General features: G+C 52.1%; 1 protein-coding gene across 1 annotated transcript in view; it reads right to left on the bottom strand.

Annotated features, from left to right (window-relative positions):
* Positions 1-16006, bottom strand: part of EFR3B (EFR3 homolog B) — a 47268-nt gene that overhangs the window by 10399 nt on the left and 20863 nt on the right. Inside the window, exons 4-14 of the mRNA XM_036263223.1 lie at positions 14471-14592; positions 9639-9788; positions 8048-8182; positions 7525-7603; positions 6739-6874; positions 6357-6518; positions 5493-5604; positions 5055-5106; positions 2795-2967; positions 2270-2345; positions 1634-1795 (exon numbers count right to left, since the gene is read on the bottom strand). Coding sequence (XP_036119116.1) covers positions 1634-1795; positions 2270-2345; positions 2795-2967; positions 5055-5106; positions 5493-5604; positions 6357-6518; positions 6739-6874; positions 7525-7603; positions 8048-8182; positions 9639-9788; positions 14471-14592 — 1359 coding nt within the window. The remainder of the gene's footprint in view (positions 1-1633; positions 1796-2269; positions 2346-2794; positions 2968-5054; positions 5107-5492; positions 5605-6356; positions 6519-6738; positions 6875-7524; positions 7604-8047; positions 8183-9638; positions 9789-14470; positions 14593-16006) is intronic.

Below are 16006 nucleotides of genomic sequence, written 5' to 3'. Positions count from 1 at the left end.
ACTGTCCAAACCCTCAACAAGCCCACCTCTAGGATGCTGTTTCCTTCACTATTAACCTTGCATGATTCTTGGAAGACTGGATTGGCTTGTTAAGTTGGGTTTGCATGTTAAATCGAGAAAGTTGTGGGAGTTACTAGGGGGTTGGGATACAAGGAATCTCAAATTCTAGAATGATGACAATCATGGCATCCGGTTAGCCTTGCAGCAATTAGCATTGCCAAGCAGGTGGCCTACGACTTGCCACAGCTAAATGTCCAGGCTTGCCACAATTCAGGGTACAGTGCCTGCCCAGCTTTGGGCCCGGGAGACCCTTATCTTTGAGGTCTGAAGGACACTCCACAATGCCTAGAGTATGCTTCCACCGAGGTAGACCTCGGAAGTTGAAAGCCCCATCTGTGCATTGCCACACTGCCTGCCTGAGTCACAAGCGAAGCCTACTGAGTCTACGGCCCCAGGCTCAGGGACAGGACTGGGAACATGTTTTTGTTTTGTTTTTTTAAATCCTCACCCGAGGATATTTTTTAAAATTTATTTTCAGACAGAGTGGGAGGGAGAGATAGAGAGAAACATCAATGTGAGAGAGACACATCGATTAGATGCCTCCTGCATGACCTGACCAGGACCAGGGACGAACTGCAACGGAAGCACATGCCCTTGACCAGAATCGAAACCGAGATTCTTTGGTCCACAGGCTGATGCTCTAATCACTGAGCCAAACAGGCCAGGGCGGGAACATGTATTTTTAATAAGTGCTTGAGGTGATCAGAAGCACAGCCAGGTTTTTTTTTTTTTAACCCTCACCTGAGGACATTTTTCCTTTTTTGTTGTTGTTGTTCAGATAGAGTGGGAGGGAGAGAGACATCGATGTGAAAGGGACACATCGAGTGGTTGCCACCCACACGACCCAACCAGGGCCAGGGACAAACTGCAACCGAGGTACGTGCCCTTAGCAGGAACTGAACCCGGGTCTCTCTGGACCGCAGGCCGATGCTCTAACTGCTGAGCCAAACTGGCCAGGGCACAGCCAATTTTTTAATCAATCCTCACCCAAGGATATTTTTCTATTTATCTTCTGACAGAGTGGGAGGGAGAGAAAGGGAGAGATAGAGAGAGGGAAACATTGACTTGAGAGGGCCACATTGACTGGTTGCCTCCCACAAGACTCTGACCAGGGCCGGGGACGAACCCCAACCGAGGTACGTGCTCTTGGCTGGAATTGAACCTGCGACTCATTGTTCCGCAGGCTGATGCTCTACCGCTGAGCCAAACCAGCCAGGGCAGCACAGCCAGGTTTGAGAACCAGATGATTTGCTTTGGAATCACTCAGGGCTTATAAGCATCCTCTTGGCGGTCATTGGAGTCTCCTTCAGACCCTTCAGGAGGCTTGAAATACTGAGGGCTGAGGGGTATTTTTGAATGGCCCTGTTCCCTGGGTCTCCTTTAGCCTGAGAATGGGCCAAAGCCATGAAGTAAGCATTTTACAGTGGTTCACCTCCAGGCCATTTTTGGTGGCCTTCATGGAGTGTTCCGGGACTCCCAAACAACTGTTAAATAATTGCCTCTAATGAGTGGTTGGTCACAACAGGTCCTCTCCCCGATCCCAACCCCCCTGTCCTGCCCACATCAGGCCCACCTGAACAGCCAGCACCAGGCGGATGAGGTCCACCACTACCTCCTCGTTGGCTAGCTCGATGCTGATGAGTGCCAGCAAGCCGTAGAGCGCCTCGTAGTGCTTCTGTATGTTTGTCTCCTCCTTGCAGCTCAGGTAGATGTGTCTGTAGAGCTGCTGGGAGTGCTAGAGATGGGGATGAGGGTGCGGGTAAGGCCACAGTGGCAGGGTGGGGACAGGAGGGGCAAAGGGAATAGAAAAACCAGTCTGAAGAGGGCGGGAAAGCTGTGTGTACACCACTTCCACCCTCGAGGAGAGGATACCTCTAAAGCAGACCCCAGTGGGCATGAACACGTGCAGGAGTGCATATTTAGGGAAGGCAGGGTCCAGTCAAACCAGCAACAAAAGTTGTTGCCCCAATTGTTTTAGGAGCAGAACACAGTCACTGGCCCTGGTCCTCACTCTGGCCTCAGTGATGAGTATGACCCTAGGGGCTTGACCCCCAGAGGGGCCGGCTGCTCATCCTGCCTAAGCACAGTCAACAAGAGAGGAGCCTGGCTCCAGAGTAGTGGTCAGCAGTGACTTGGGGGCTGGAAGGTCAGGCTCCAGAGGGCCTGGCCCGCTCGGGATTCACTGTGTCTTGAGGTCACATTTGCTAACCTTCTTCATGAAGACGGTGTCCTGTCGGGAGCACTTGTCCACTTTTAGCTTCAGAACAGAGATGTCACTGAGGGTACTGGAAGGGGACACAAGGGGCCACCTTAGTCTTTGTGTGAGGCCAGTCAGAGCTCACTGGTGTCACTGGGCTTTATCCCAACATCATTCGTTGTAACAAAGTCTCCCGGTGCTCCTCCTGCCTTGGTCCCTAGCCCACTCTCTACTTTCTCTCAAGTTCTTTAGTTTCTGTTCCTTTTCCTTAAACACTGTTCTAGATTATTCTCTTCCTCCTCACCCAAAAACTCCCTTTGGTAGGTGTTCTTGATCTCCCAAATCATCCATTCCCCTCCTCCCCCAGTGCAAGTGCCCGTTCAGTTGCTCCTCCCCTCATAGGACCCCAGCGTCAATGTCTGCTCAGTTCTCTAATGGGTCTCACTGAATCTCTGAACTGTCCTCCCATCGCACATGTGGTCCTATCAGGAGTCTTCTCCCATCACACATCAACAGTGGAGGAGGCCCCTAGTTCACCTGATGGAAGAGAACTTGTGGCGGTTGCCATGACGATCAATGAAACTGATGAGAATCTCTAGAACAAAGAGACGGATCTCTGCATCATCCATGAGGGCGGTGGACAGAAGGCGGTCAAGGAAGTTGCTGGGCAGGGCTGACATCATGTTGTTGCACTGGAAACCTATGGACACCTGCAAGGGAGCCCAGGAAGGCCATGCTTAGGAACTCTGGTCTCTCATGTGTAGTGAGGAGATGGAGGAGCAGCCAGCAGAGGTTGGGTTTGAAGCATCCATCCTCTCTGGGCATCTCCCAGTCCAGTTGCCTGCATTCAGATGCCCTGGTCCAGACCCACCCTGGGCCCTGGATGCCTTAGGCAACTTTGTTGAACATGTCGATATCCACTTAGACAACCTTCTCAGCTCAGCTCAGTAGACATGTGGCTGGATGGGGATGGTGTGTGGGAACATAAGGGATTAAAAGCAAACAAGGGATGAGCACTGCAGGGAGCAGGAGTCAGGGAGCCTCTGAACTTATGTTCCAGGCCATCAGGGCACAACTGATGAAGATTCACTGTGAACACAACGCTCTATTAAGAGTGTGGACAGTCACAAAGAGATGGAGAGACAGTGGAAGAACTTACAGCTGGGCTGAGGAATGGCAACAATCAAGAGCACACATAGCATCTGCTCACACCCTTTCAGCGTGGTCACCAAGGGGTCGTCTGATACAAGCCAGCTGGCACAGACACATCATACGTCATGTCAAGGCAGTCAGAGCAGTGAAACAGATTTACTGTTAAGTCCCTGTTTTATAAAACAATGCCTCTGATGATTCAGCGGGCCCTGGAGGAGCAAGCAAACCCTGGCGCCGTCAGTGGTCAACATTAGTGTTCACCGAAGGGCGGTGTATCTGAGTGCGTCCAAAACTGTCACCTCAATAAGATGCTGCGGACAAATCAGTGAGGGTAAACTCAGCAAAGAAATGGCAGGAGTGCGTAGACAGAGGAGGTGACCAGATGAGCAGCATTAGCAGGAAAAGCCTTTATAAAAGCAGAGTGACGTCAAAGGCATGAACTGGGGGGAGGAGAGGAGGGAGCTAGTTGCACAGACCCCCATGGGGGAACAGAGACAGCCGAGCGATTCGATGGACAGTCTAGGGATGGAAAGCAGGTTGGAAACCTTTCAACTTCAGTCTGAGAAGACAGGCATACCCATTTATGGTCCTTCGCTTATTGTGCTTCACAGATACAGCATTGTTTTGCCAATTGAAGGTAAGACACTCCACTGGCACAAAGGTTACGACTTGCTGAAGGCTCCAAGGATGATTCGCATTTTTTAGAATTGAAGTATTTTTAAAAATAAGATATGTACATTGGTGTTTAGGCATAATGCTATTGTACACTTAATAGACTACAGTATACATAGTGGAAACATAACTTCATATGCACTGGGAAACCAAAAACTTCGTGTGACTTGCTTCACTGCGCCACGTGCTTCATCGCAGTGGTCTGGAACCAAGCCCACAGTATCGCCAAGGTTTGCCTGCCTTAAATCTGGAGGCATGTCAGCTGGAAACTGAGACCTACTCTTTAAGAAGGAGCAACATGTGGGGAACAGTATTTCTGATAGGCGAGGAGAGATGGAGATAAAAGCAAGTAGGAGAGTCTTGTCGGTGTGAGGCGCAGGGTCTAGGCCAGGGCAGTGCACAGGAGTAACCGGGGAGCTCGTTACAGACAGAGTCAGGACCCCACTCAGACGATGGCTCAGAATCTCTGGGGGATCTCTCTAGTCCAACAAGTTGGTCATGGGAACGACATTTGAGAACAATGAATCTAGACTCCAGTGAAGGCAGCAAAGGTGTAGAAAGAGGAATATGAAACACAGAGGAAGGGAAAGCTTGTGGCTGGGAGACGGGGTAAACACAGTGCCAAGGAGAAAACAGAGGAGGGAAGGATCTGGGTAGGTCATTGGAGGGGACGGGTAGGAACCAACAGATTCCACCTCTGTGCAGAGATGACGCTTGAGTGACAATGCTGTCAGTCGCTGATAAGGGACCTTTGTGGAAATTAGAAACCGGCACCCCGCTGCTCTGGATGACCCAGCCCTGTGTGTGCCCACTCGGCTGGGGTGCAGAGCATGGGCTGGATGTCAGTGCCCACCTCGCCCCTTCAGATGGCATGTCTGTGCAGCGTGCACAACCATGTGTTGGTGCCGTCCTTGGCCTGGAAGGAGCTTCCTCCTGCAGAGACAGCACAGGAGCGGGGACAGGAGAGGCTCACCTGAAGGAGGGATTTCAGCAGCATAATCTGGGTCAGCCGGTTCCTGTTCTCCCTGTAGACCAGAGACGTACATTCTCACAAGGGTGGTGATTTGGGCAGAGACCCCACATTGGCCTGCATCGTTCTCCCTCCTGATTAGATTCTTCACGAGGCTTATCTTGTTGGGCTACCCAAGGCAGTGACTTCCAGAGCCAGGCAGCAGACCAGGGAATTAAGGGCTCCCCCAAGGCGGGAGGTAGTAATGGGGGGGGGCAGCCTGAGTAATTGCTGTGGGATCCAAGGGCCCCTCTAAAGGCTGCGGAGGGGTTTGAGAGTAGAATAAGAGAAGGAAAGTGAGGACAGAACCAGGAAGGAGAGAGCAGGGAAACATGGGAAAGGGTAGCTGGGCGGGGCCGAGGCTGGAGAGAAGGAGGAGGGTGGAAGGCGCCATGCACCTACCCTGTCCTCCCCGTCTCCATGGGGTGATGCAGAGAAGGCAGTGGGACCTTGCTCATGATGAAGAGGATCACCTCGGAGCGCTGATAAGTGGGCAGCGTGCTGGCAAAGGAGCCTGAGGGAGAGATGGTGGGGAGGGTTGACCCAGGTGAGGCCAAGGCTACCGGGATCTCTTAGCTTGGCTTTTCAGCTGCCTCTCTGGGGCGACAACTAAGATCCCGAGGAGAAACCTAGATGACTTGCCCAGCCTCTAGTTCCTCTGCTTGTTATTCCCAAGCCCGAGGATAAGGTCTCTGGGAGGGAGAACCTGGACCCTGGGACCAGGGCAGCAGCACTGGGTGCCCACCTAGGCTCTGTCACCAGCTGCTCCACGGGTGTCCTGGGTAAGTCCCACCTCCGTGCATCTTAGTGGCCTCCTCTGTGAACAGGGACCATTCCTGCCCTGCCACTTCTCAGAGCTGAGGGGAAGTGCCATTGGCACCTGGACAGGAAGGCTCTGAAAGTGATGAGCCTTACAGGTGAGGTGGGCACACACGTGTTCTCCATGGCTTTCTCCCTTTCCTTCCGTTTCTTCTCCTCACTCCCCACCTCCCCTCCAATCCCTCAGGCTTGGAAGCATCAGGCAGGCCCAGCGGGAACTGGGGCACAGGAAGAGCTTGCCTCTCAGCCTGTGATCTGAAGTCCCAGCTGAGAACCACGAAGACTGTTCTGGGCTCTCACTCAGGCCTGACCGGAGGGCAGTCCGTGAGCTGCGGGCACCACGGACTGGCTCCATTCCCCCCATGGACAGAGGACAGTCCTTGAACGGCCTGGACCGAAGTCCTTGTGGAGACCCTCCCTGGCCACGCCCCACCCTGGGCCCAGCACCTATGGTCTTGATGACAGCCTCCTGGAACATGCGCTCTTCGTGCTCCTTGATGATCTTGGTGCCCAGGCTGATGGCCCCGTCATAGCTCCCGGTCAGGGCGTAGTCGATGCTGAGCCGCAGCTGCCTCAGCAGAGTGTTGAACATCTCCAGCACCGTGGGCCCTGAGCCGGCAGGGTGGGACAGCCAGAGCTCAGGGCTGACTCCCTCTTCATCCTTCCCTGCCCTGCAGTCCAGCCAGGGGCTTCCTCCGCCCCCACGTGCCCAGGCTGACACCTCCTGAAGGTGCCTTGCCCTTTTCTGGAAGTGGAGGCAGCCTCCCGCCAAGGGCAGGTCTTTGTCCTTGAGGGGCTCCCAGCCCCACTCCTTTCAGGGCCTCCTTACCCACAGAGCCAGTGGCGGCGATGACAGCAGCCTCCGACAGGACCTCCACGATGCCCGCCCGCACCGTAGCCGCACTGCGGCTGTTGGCATCCAGGTGGCTCAGGAGCTGCTGGATAACCAGGTGGGAGTGCTGCGGCTGCGGGAGAAAGACGTGCTGGTCCCCACTGCAGCCCCACGGCCTCTGAGCAGGGACCCAGGGCCGGGCGGGACACAGCGAGATGCCCTGGTTCCTTCCCCGAGCCCCTCTCCCGTGGTCCCACAAGGAACACAGCCAAATCCCAGTGAAGTCCCAGATTTCCACTTTTCCTGGGCCCCTTCACACCAAGTGGGTCAAAAGTCAACTTAAAAGTATTGTCTTCCTTTTCATTTCCCCCACATCTTTCTGGTAAGGGCCATGACAGGCCACGTAGTTTAGTCCAGTGCTGCTCATAGTGTGGCCCGTGGTCTGGTGATAATTCAAGATCTGCCTGATGCCCATTTACACTGACGTAAGTACAGAAAGTGAGGTAAGTGTTCAGTAAGCAGTTTGATGTTGCCGGGCAGCCAGGCATGGTCTGCGGGCTTATACTCTGAAGGAGGTGTTCATTTACGCTTCCTATGAATTCTTTTAAATTGTACTTTGTAAAGTACCAGTTTGTGATGGATTAGAAATGAACCTGAACTGGTCACCCTCCAGAGCGCGGTCAGGCAGAACCCGTTTGGACCGCTGGCTTTGTAAGCACACTGTCCCACCCCCGGAGGTGCCCTTGGCCAGGGCGATGAGCTGGACCAGGGAAGCCACCGTACCTGAATCGAATACATGATGATTTTAAAGCAGCGAATGGCGAACACCTTGGGCTCCCACAGAGAATGGTTATCCAGATGGCTGCGAGGAGAAAATGTTGGGAACGGCTATGAAATGAAAAGGGACGTTAGGGAGGAGAGAGCGTTCTGTAGAGGGACACCTCCGAGACCCAGCTCGCATAGCTCCAGGTAAGTGAGAGAAGGGAGCGTGAGGGACCCCAGGGCAGTCCCAGCCCCAGAGCTAAAAAAAGGTCACGGAACAGGGCCCTGTAGCTGTGGGTTTAGGAGTAAACCGGGTACCTTCCTTCAGCTTCAGGGGCCCTCCTACAGCTCCTCTCCCCAAAACTGCACTTGGCCACTGTGTGGTAGCTTTTGTTGTCCCAATGCAGGGAACACGAGCCCAGAGAAGGGATCGACTTGGCCACAGCACCACAGCCGTAACACCCCCTCCCCTTCTCCCCGAGCTAGCAAGTAGATGCCAGGACCTGAAACGGTTCGCTTGGGGGTGGGGGTGGGGAGGACTCACATGAGAACAGGCTTGATGGCATTTTTGATGTTACCAAAGGCAGCCCGGCCCAACAGTTCCCGAAGGCACCTCTCAGCCAGCTCTGCCGGGTTCTCCTTTTCCTTCTCCGGCGCTTGAAGGGGCGAGGGGGACCGGCTGCGGGAACACACAACCTCGTGGGTGAAGGATGGAGGCAAAGCTGCCAGCGGGCTTTGCGCGTGCCTGGGTTTCTGCTGCATCCACGCAAATGGTGACAGTAGGACATGCAGGAAGTTTATGTAGGTCATGGGGGAGATGTCGCAGCTGTCAGGAACTAAATGGGGTACAGAAGCCCAGAGTGGAAGAAGATTGTGGGAGAAGGGATGAAATTTCTCTGGAAATCCTTAAGGATAGGCCTGATGAGCCTCTGCCAGAGGAGGGATACCCTGAGCACCACGGCTGGTGAGGCACAGACAAGTGTCTCCATGTGCCTAGGGCTTCAGAAGGAAAGAGATGTGATGTGAAGAGAGGTGGGCAGAAAGCAGAAAGCAGAAAGCAAAAGAACGTGGGAGAGAGGAGAAGGGAGAGGAAGAGGGAGGGGAGAAAGGCACAGTGGTTGGCTCAAGTGCCTGAGTCACAGAGGGTGGGCCCAGACCTGGGCAGAAGGATCTCCAGGACACCCCGCCCTGAAAACACAGGCCAATCTTGTCAGTGAGGTGCGATTCCAGAAACGGCCATCAGAGGGCACACTTTCTTTCCCTGCTTGACTAGCAGCACAGGCTCAAGAGACAGCAAGTGAGGGACCCAACACCTTCAGCCAGCGTCATGCACAGCCAAGGTAGACAGGGCCACGAACATGTCCCTCCATCCCATTTCACAGAGGAGAAGAGAAAGGGGCAGGACAGGATGAATTCCACGTCTGGGGGATTCCAAATTAAAACCCAATATCTGCAAGTTGTGTCTGCTGGCTGGTCAAGCAGGCATATATATATATTTTTTAATTTTTAATTCTCACCTGAGGACACTCTTCATTCAGATAGAGTGGGAGGGAGGGAGAGAGGGAGGGGGAGAGAGAGAGAGAGAAACATCCACATGAAAGGAACACACCGAGTGGCTGCCCTCTGCACAACCCCAACCAGGGCCGGGGACGAATCGCAACCGAGGTATGTGCCTTTGACCAGAATCAAACCTGAGACTCTTTGGTCCGCGAGCTAATGCTCTAACTGCTGAGCCAAGCCAGCCAGGGCCAAGCAGACATGTTTTAAGGGCCTGAAATACCATTAGGAAGTGAGGGAGGAAGGAAGGTCAGGGAGAGAAAGCCCTCAGTAATTGAAGCCATGCAAAGTCTTTTAAACCCTCCTTGGCCTGCTGCTTCCAGAGAGACAGAGATAACCTGGTTCTCTGTTCTTCCAGCACACACTTACCTCCGGGGAGCCTAGCACCGTACTGTCCTTCCTTCCTGAACGCAGACCCTGAGGGGCTCACGGAAGAACAAGCCTCAGAAGCCACGATCCCCGGCCTTATAGCTAGGTTTTAGCAAAAGACCCACACCCTGTGGTTCCCCAGAGCCAAGGACGGCAGCCTGGGAGGGCTGCATGTGTCTGCCTTCTGAGCTCTGTCCTCGCCTGCTTACCTCTCTGCCTCCTCGACGTGCTGCAGGTTGAAAAGCAGTGATGGGACGATCTTGTCCATGTGCTGTGGGTCCCAGATATTGGCCTGCAGCTCATCATTCACCGTCTTCCTCACCACCCCTTGCAGCCCCTTGATGCCTGACATTCGGATTCTGTAGGAAAAGGATGATAGGGCCATGAAGCCCTCAGACCCTGAGAAGTCTAGCTTCTGTGGCAAGTGCGGGGCTTAGGGATACATCAAAAGGCAGAATGGAGCCCACCTACACTACCAGTGACCTGGGCTCCTGGCTGGCTGGCTTTTTGTACTGGTGGACACCTGCTTTCTGGCTGCCTTTGCCCTGGTACCACCCAGGCTTCATCTCTAAGGTGCCAGCTGCTTCAGGCTGCCTCTCTTTAGTTCTCAGCTGGGTTTGTTCCAGCTTGAGCCCAAGATACAGGAGGAGCTCACGGTGCAGCCAAGAGCAGATGAGGCCGTATCCAGGGCTATGAGCACTTACGAGTGAGGAGGGGGTCTGGAGGGAGAGGCACAGGGCTGCCAAGCTCTCTTGACACAAAAGGGTTTAGATTGGGGCTAAACTGGCTGAGAAAGCACAGGGGAAATTGAGTCACAGCACAGAGGAGGGCTCTTTCACACAGCCTAGTCTCTACTGCACTGATGGGGGGGGGGCTCTTTACTGGCCATTTATTTCAGCTTGAAGTTTCTCTTTTCTTTTTTTCTATCAAGCCTTTTTCTTAATTACAAAATAATACATGCAAATTGTAGAAAAGCATAAAGAAGATTTACCCTGCCGTAACCACTCCTGGATAACCATCACTGGCATTTTGGTCTTTCTTTTCTTCTGCACGTAATGTGTAACGGAATTAAGAACTTCTATTACATATGTGATGTGTGTTTTCCACCATAACATTCTATCATAAGTACTTTTCTGTATCATTAACTCTTCATAACATTCATGCTGTACTGTCATAAGAACTTTCTAAACAGGTCTCCTACTGGTTATTTAAGTTGTTTCCAATTTTTTGCTACTATTATAATGCTACAATGGACATTAACGTATAAAAGAATTTACTCCATTTCAAATCATTGATGCCAGTGAAATGACTGAATCAAAGCTAAGAAATAAAAGGCCCCCAATGTGGCCAAGTGACTCTCCGCACGTTACGTGAGCTGCGGGGGGCGGGGGGAGTGCCGCCCCCATTCTCAACATCTGTTCTAATTTCATGGCTCAGAAATGCCTCACATCTTGTAGCTACTTCAGTTTGGATCCTTTTGATGATTACTGGAGTTGGACAGTTCTAAATATTCAGTTGCCATTTTTATTTTCAGGTTCAGTTTTATTATTATTATTATTTAATTACTTTATTTTTGTTACAGATGTTCCTTCTTTTTCCCCCATTGACACCTTCCTCCCGTTCCCGCACCCTGTCCTCCCACCAGCATTGTTGTCTATGTCCATTGGTTATACTTATATGTATAAGTTCTTTGGTTTATCTTTTTCAGGTTCAGTTTTAGGTGCGGTTAGGAGGGTGTTCCCCTGAGCCTTACCTGGTGACTGTACCTGGGTGGTGGGAGATGCCTAACAGCACCAGGATACCTTGGCCTGGGGCTAGTCAGGGCTGCTGACAATGCACAAGGATACCCTGGGAACCACTCAGCCACTCTGACCCTGACCCCCGAGTCAGGACGATGAGCCAGAGGCTGTCCAGACTTGAGGACAAAGTAACTAGAATAGTATTCCACTAACTCTTCTGGGCTCCGGGTCAAAAGATGCTCCCTGATGCACAATAGAAATACATCCCATACATGCTGGACTCATGTCCTACCCAGGAGAGCCTAGCTGGCAAGAAAGGGGCCCAGTGGGTGGGAAGTTTTCTTCCCAGGGCTCCCTATGTGTGAATGTGATTAAGTTCTCTTCTTGCCTCAGTCTCCCCAGAATTCCTTCCATGTCAGTATGCATTTCATTCTGTGACACCCAGAGCTGACTGAAATACATTCTGAAAGATCAGACCTGGGGGAGCAGAAACCTCTTACTTCTCCATGCAGGCCTACCCACGTGCTGGTGACCCAGGACGTCCCCAAACAGGGACCACACACACACACGCACACGCACGCACGCACGCACACACACACAGGCACACACACACACACAAACATAGGCACGCACACATGCACACACGCCCAAGGGTGTTTCTTGGAAAGGGGCTCTGGGCTCTGCAAAGGCTGTGAATGGAAAGGGGGAAATCTCTGGGAAAAGAGGGGGTGTGGAGGTTATGAAAGAGACAACACGAGGAAGGAAGAGGACCGATGCCAGGATCTCATCTCACATCCATCCGTCCATGGATGGCAAGTGCCAGGCTGTGGGTGCAAATGTCACTGCCTGTTTGCCAGGAGCAAAGCTCAGCGACCCTTCTCCCAACGTTCAGTGCGCTGCCAACACTTTCAGAACATGGTTGACTGTGTCCGCCTCTGCGCCTCTCCACCTACCACTATGGGCTGTGTGTGTGCGAGTGTGCGATTGTGTGTCAGTGGGTGGATGTGCGTGTGACTGTGTGCACAAATGCATGTGTGTGATTATGTGTATGGTTGTGTGCATGAGTGTGTGACTGCATGTGTGTGAGAGATTGTGTGTGAGGGATTGTGTGTGTGATTGTGTTTGTGTGTGAGAGATTGTGTGTACATGTGTGATTGTGTGTGTGCATGATTGTGTATGTGTGAGATTATGTGTGTGTGAGAGTGTGTGTGTGAGATTGTGTGTGTGAGAGAGATTGTGTGTGTGAGAGAGATTGTGTGTGTGAGACTGTATGTGAGAGATTGTGTTTGTGTGTGTGAGATTGTGCGTGTGTTAGAGTGTGTATAGAGTGGCATGAGGGCATCCTCCTGCCCCACTCCTGAAAGCTCGGCCTGGCAGTCACCGCCTGTGCAGCTGCACCTGCTCAGAGTCCTGCACCACCCCCACACCTGCTCCCGACAGGCCCAACTGCAGCAGCCTCTTGCCTCTGAAGTAGCCAGCCCTGGGGAGAGGACAAGGGACTTCCTCCCAGGGCCCTCACTGGCCTCAGCGAATGCACCGCCCAGGGAGCCCTTGACCAACCCAGGGGACGGGAGCCTGGGGACCTGCCACATAGTCGTTCTGCGGCTCCAGGCTTGGAAGCTTTGGGAGCTGGCAATCCGGGGGGTGGCAGGATTCATTTTGTTTCTCAAGCCAGACCATCAGCTGTGGCAAGCAAGCTGTGGTTAGGGGCACACAGGGCTCCTTCCACAAAACGTGGCCCTTGGACCTCTGGGGCATGGATGTATCAGCTGGGCCCGGGGGAAACCCCGGAGAGCTGGTCTACCATAGGCATGCTGGCCACCAGCAACTCCAGCCCGTCTCTCTTTTCTGACTCTTCCTGCAGCTTTGCTGAAGGACAGCTTCTCCGCTTTCCCTCCTTCCTTCCCCATTTTCTCTGAACATATCCTCTAGTTTCATAGAGCTCTCCAGTTGAAACTACATTTCGTAGGTGGGGACCTGCTTCTAATCCTTTTGGACCCTACAGTCCCAAGGACAAGCTTGTTACAAAACGCCTATATCATCAGCCTGATGCATGTGTCCTGATTTTTCTACCCATGTCACACATGTTCATTTCATTTCTTTGTGTTTTTATATGAAGGGTTTTATTTCTATGTTGGTCCATATATGTCTGTGAGTTAAGTATATTTTCACGTTTGAGTATATGTCAATATATTCTGCGATTCAAGATATTTACAAGATATATTCATTCATTCATGTACTCAAGAAATAGTTACTGAGAACCTCTTGCTCGCCAGGCACTGGGTTTTCAGCGCTTGGGATGCACAGTGACCAGAACAATGATCCTGCCCTCACAGAGCTTACATTCTAGTGGGGAGAGACAGACAATGAATAAGAAACATAGGAAGTAAATTATGAAACAGTTTGAGGAGGATGAGTACATGGGGGAAAAACAGAGCAGGGTACGGGAGAAAGGGACTGGGTGTGGGGCATGTTTGAGGAAGGTATCCTTGACAAGAGGACCTCTGAGCCAAGACTCAGGTGTGGGGAAGGAGTGAGCTACGCAGACCCACGGAGGAGGCATTCTGGGAAGAACAGACTTTGCAAAGCCCTGGGGCAGCAAGGAGGCCTGCGTGGCTGGAGGGGAATGAGTGGGGGCAGAGTGGAGGAGCTGAAGGCAGGAGGACAGTGGGATCGGCCAATGTGAGGACTTTGTTTTTTATTGGTGGACAGGTATATATTTTAAAAAAATTTTTTTCCCTTTATTGATTTTAGAGAGAGAGGAAGGGAGAGGGAGAGAGAGATAGAAACGTCAATGAAAGAGAACATCGACTGGCCACCTCCTGCATGCCCCCCACTGGGGAGGGATTGGGCCCACAACCTGGGCATGTGTCCTGATGGGAATCACACCGGCAGCCTCTTGGTGCATGGGGTGATGCTCAACCACTGAGCCATACCAGTTGGGTGGTGGGCAGGTATTTTGCTGGATAATGGTGAGTGGATGTGTTTCTGGGTGTATAAATGTGTGCACTTCTGAACAAAGAGCATGGGTGTGTCTGTGTGTGTGTGCTGTCTGCCACCAGGTCTCAAATTGGGCTCACAGGGCCGTTATCATACATCCACACAGTTTTCTGCCCCAGAGGCTGTTCCTTTAGAACACGTGTCAGGAGCCCAGCACTGCCCACCTGCCCATGTAAGGTCCACCAGGTGCTCTTTCCTCCCCAGTAACAGCAGAGGAAGCACCTGTAGGACCACACAGCCCCTGCTGGGACTGTGAGACCCATCGATGCTCTGCCCCGCCCCCCTCGCCTTCCACTACTCACTTAGTCTTGATTTCCAAGTCATCATGGCTGGAGTGGCACATCTCACTGAAGCGGGACACAAAGAAGTCATAGCTCCGATGATAGGATGGGGTGTCCTCCTCGATGTTGGCAAACTTCACAAACTATCCAGGAGGAGAGAGAGAAATGCACGGAGAGGTGACCCGCTGTGCTCCTCGCCTTTGCGCTCTGAAACTTGGCATCCCCAGGCCCCCTGCCATATTAAAGCCAGGGGACATCCACCTCTGGGGAACCATGCATCCCAGGACCTGGCTCTGGTCCGCTTCCCAGAGTACACCAAGTTCCAGATCCTGCTCACAGTTCCTGTCTGTACAGCAAGACCAGAACCCAGGGCCCTACTTGGCCCTTCTCTGCTGGGGTGAGCAGAGGATGCTAGAGAAGAGAAAGTAAAACAGGACTCTGAAATGCTGGCTTCCTGTTACATCCAGAGCGGCACCGAACACACACAGGCTGGGAGGCTGGGACCAGTAACACGGAGACTGAGCGCCCTCACCAAACACACGGCGCTCACTCTTCCACAGTGCATCCCGGGAAACAAGAACAAATCTGAAATCTGATTAAAAAGTGTAATCACATTTGATTGCTAAAAATGGGAGTACATTTGTAAGTTTGCCGTTTCGTGTCAGTAAATCTTGCTCAGCACTCCCAGCTGTTGGATGCCATCTGCCATCACCATGCTGCACATTTGCAAGTCTAAACAGGGCCTTAATTTCCACCGGATGCCACAGAGAAGCAAAGACCACAGACTAAATGAAGTTAAATTACTAATAAGTTAAATATAATTCTTATAGGTTATTTTATTTGTTGTTATAAATTTAGTAGTGCAAACAACTCTAAAAAGACTAGATTTAAAATATATTCTCCATTATTCTGACTTGTTTTTTAATCCTTACCCAAGGATACTTTTCCACTGATTTTTAGATAGAGTGGAAGGAAAGTTGGGAGGGAGGGAGAGAGAAACATTGATTGTTCACCTCCCACATGACCCCAGTCAAGTCCAGGGATCCAATCGCAACCGAGGCACGCGCCCTTGACCAGAATCGAACCTGCGACTCTTTGGTCTTAGGACCGACGCTCCAACTGCTGAGCCAAACCTGCCAGCGGTTTGTTGTTGTTGTTGTTTTTTAATCCTCACTCGAGGTCATTTTTCCATTTTTTGTTCAGATAGAGTGGGAGAGAGAGAGAGGAAGAGAGAAGCATCGACGTGAAAGGGACACATCGAGTGGCTGCCACCCGCATGACCAACCAGGGCCGGGGACAAACTGCAACTGAGGTACGTGCTCTTAGCGGGAACCGAACCCGAGTCTCTCTGGACTGCAGGCTGACGCTCTAACTGCTGAGCCAAACTGGCCAGGGCCGGCCAGTGGTTTTTTAACTGCTACAAATATTTTTGTGGGTTCAAAAAGGATATACGATTGAGAGGATCCTAGTACCAATTCCTGTGTGTGTGTGTGTGTGATTTCCATGGCACCAACAAACAATGCTCCAGACACCAGCTGGGTGTCTTAGACTTCAACT

This window comes from Molossus molossus, unplaced genomic scaffold, assembly GCF_014108415.1.
Source record: "Molossus molossus isolate mMolMol1 unplaced genomic scaffold, mMolMol1.p scaffold_m16_p_15, whole genome shotgun sequence".
Lineage (NCBI taxonomy): Eukaryota > Metazoa > Chordata > Mammalia > Chiroptera > Molossidae > Molossus > Molossus molossus.
Note: the sequence above shows the minus strand (reverse complement) of the source record. Positions and strands in the feature narration are given on the sequence as shown.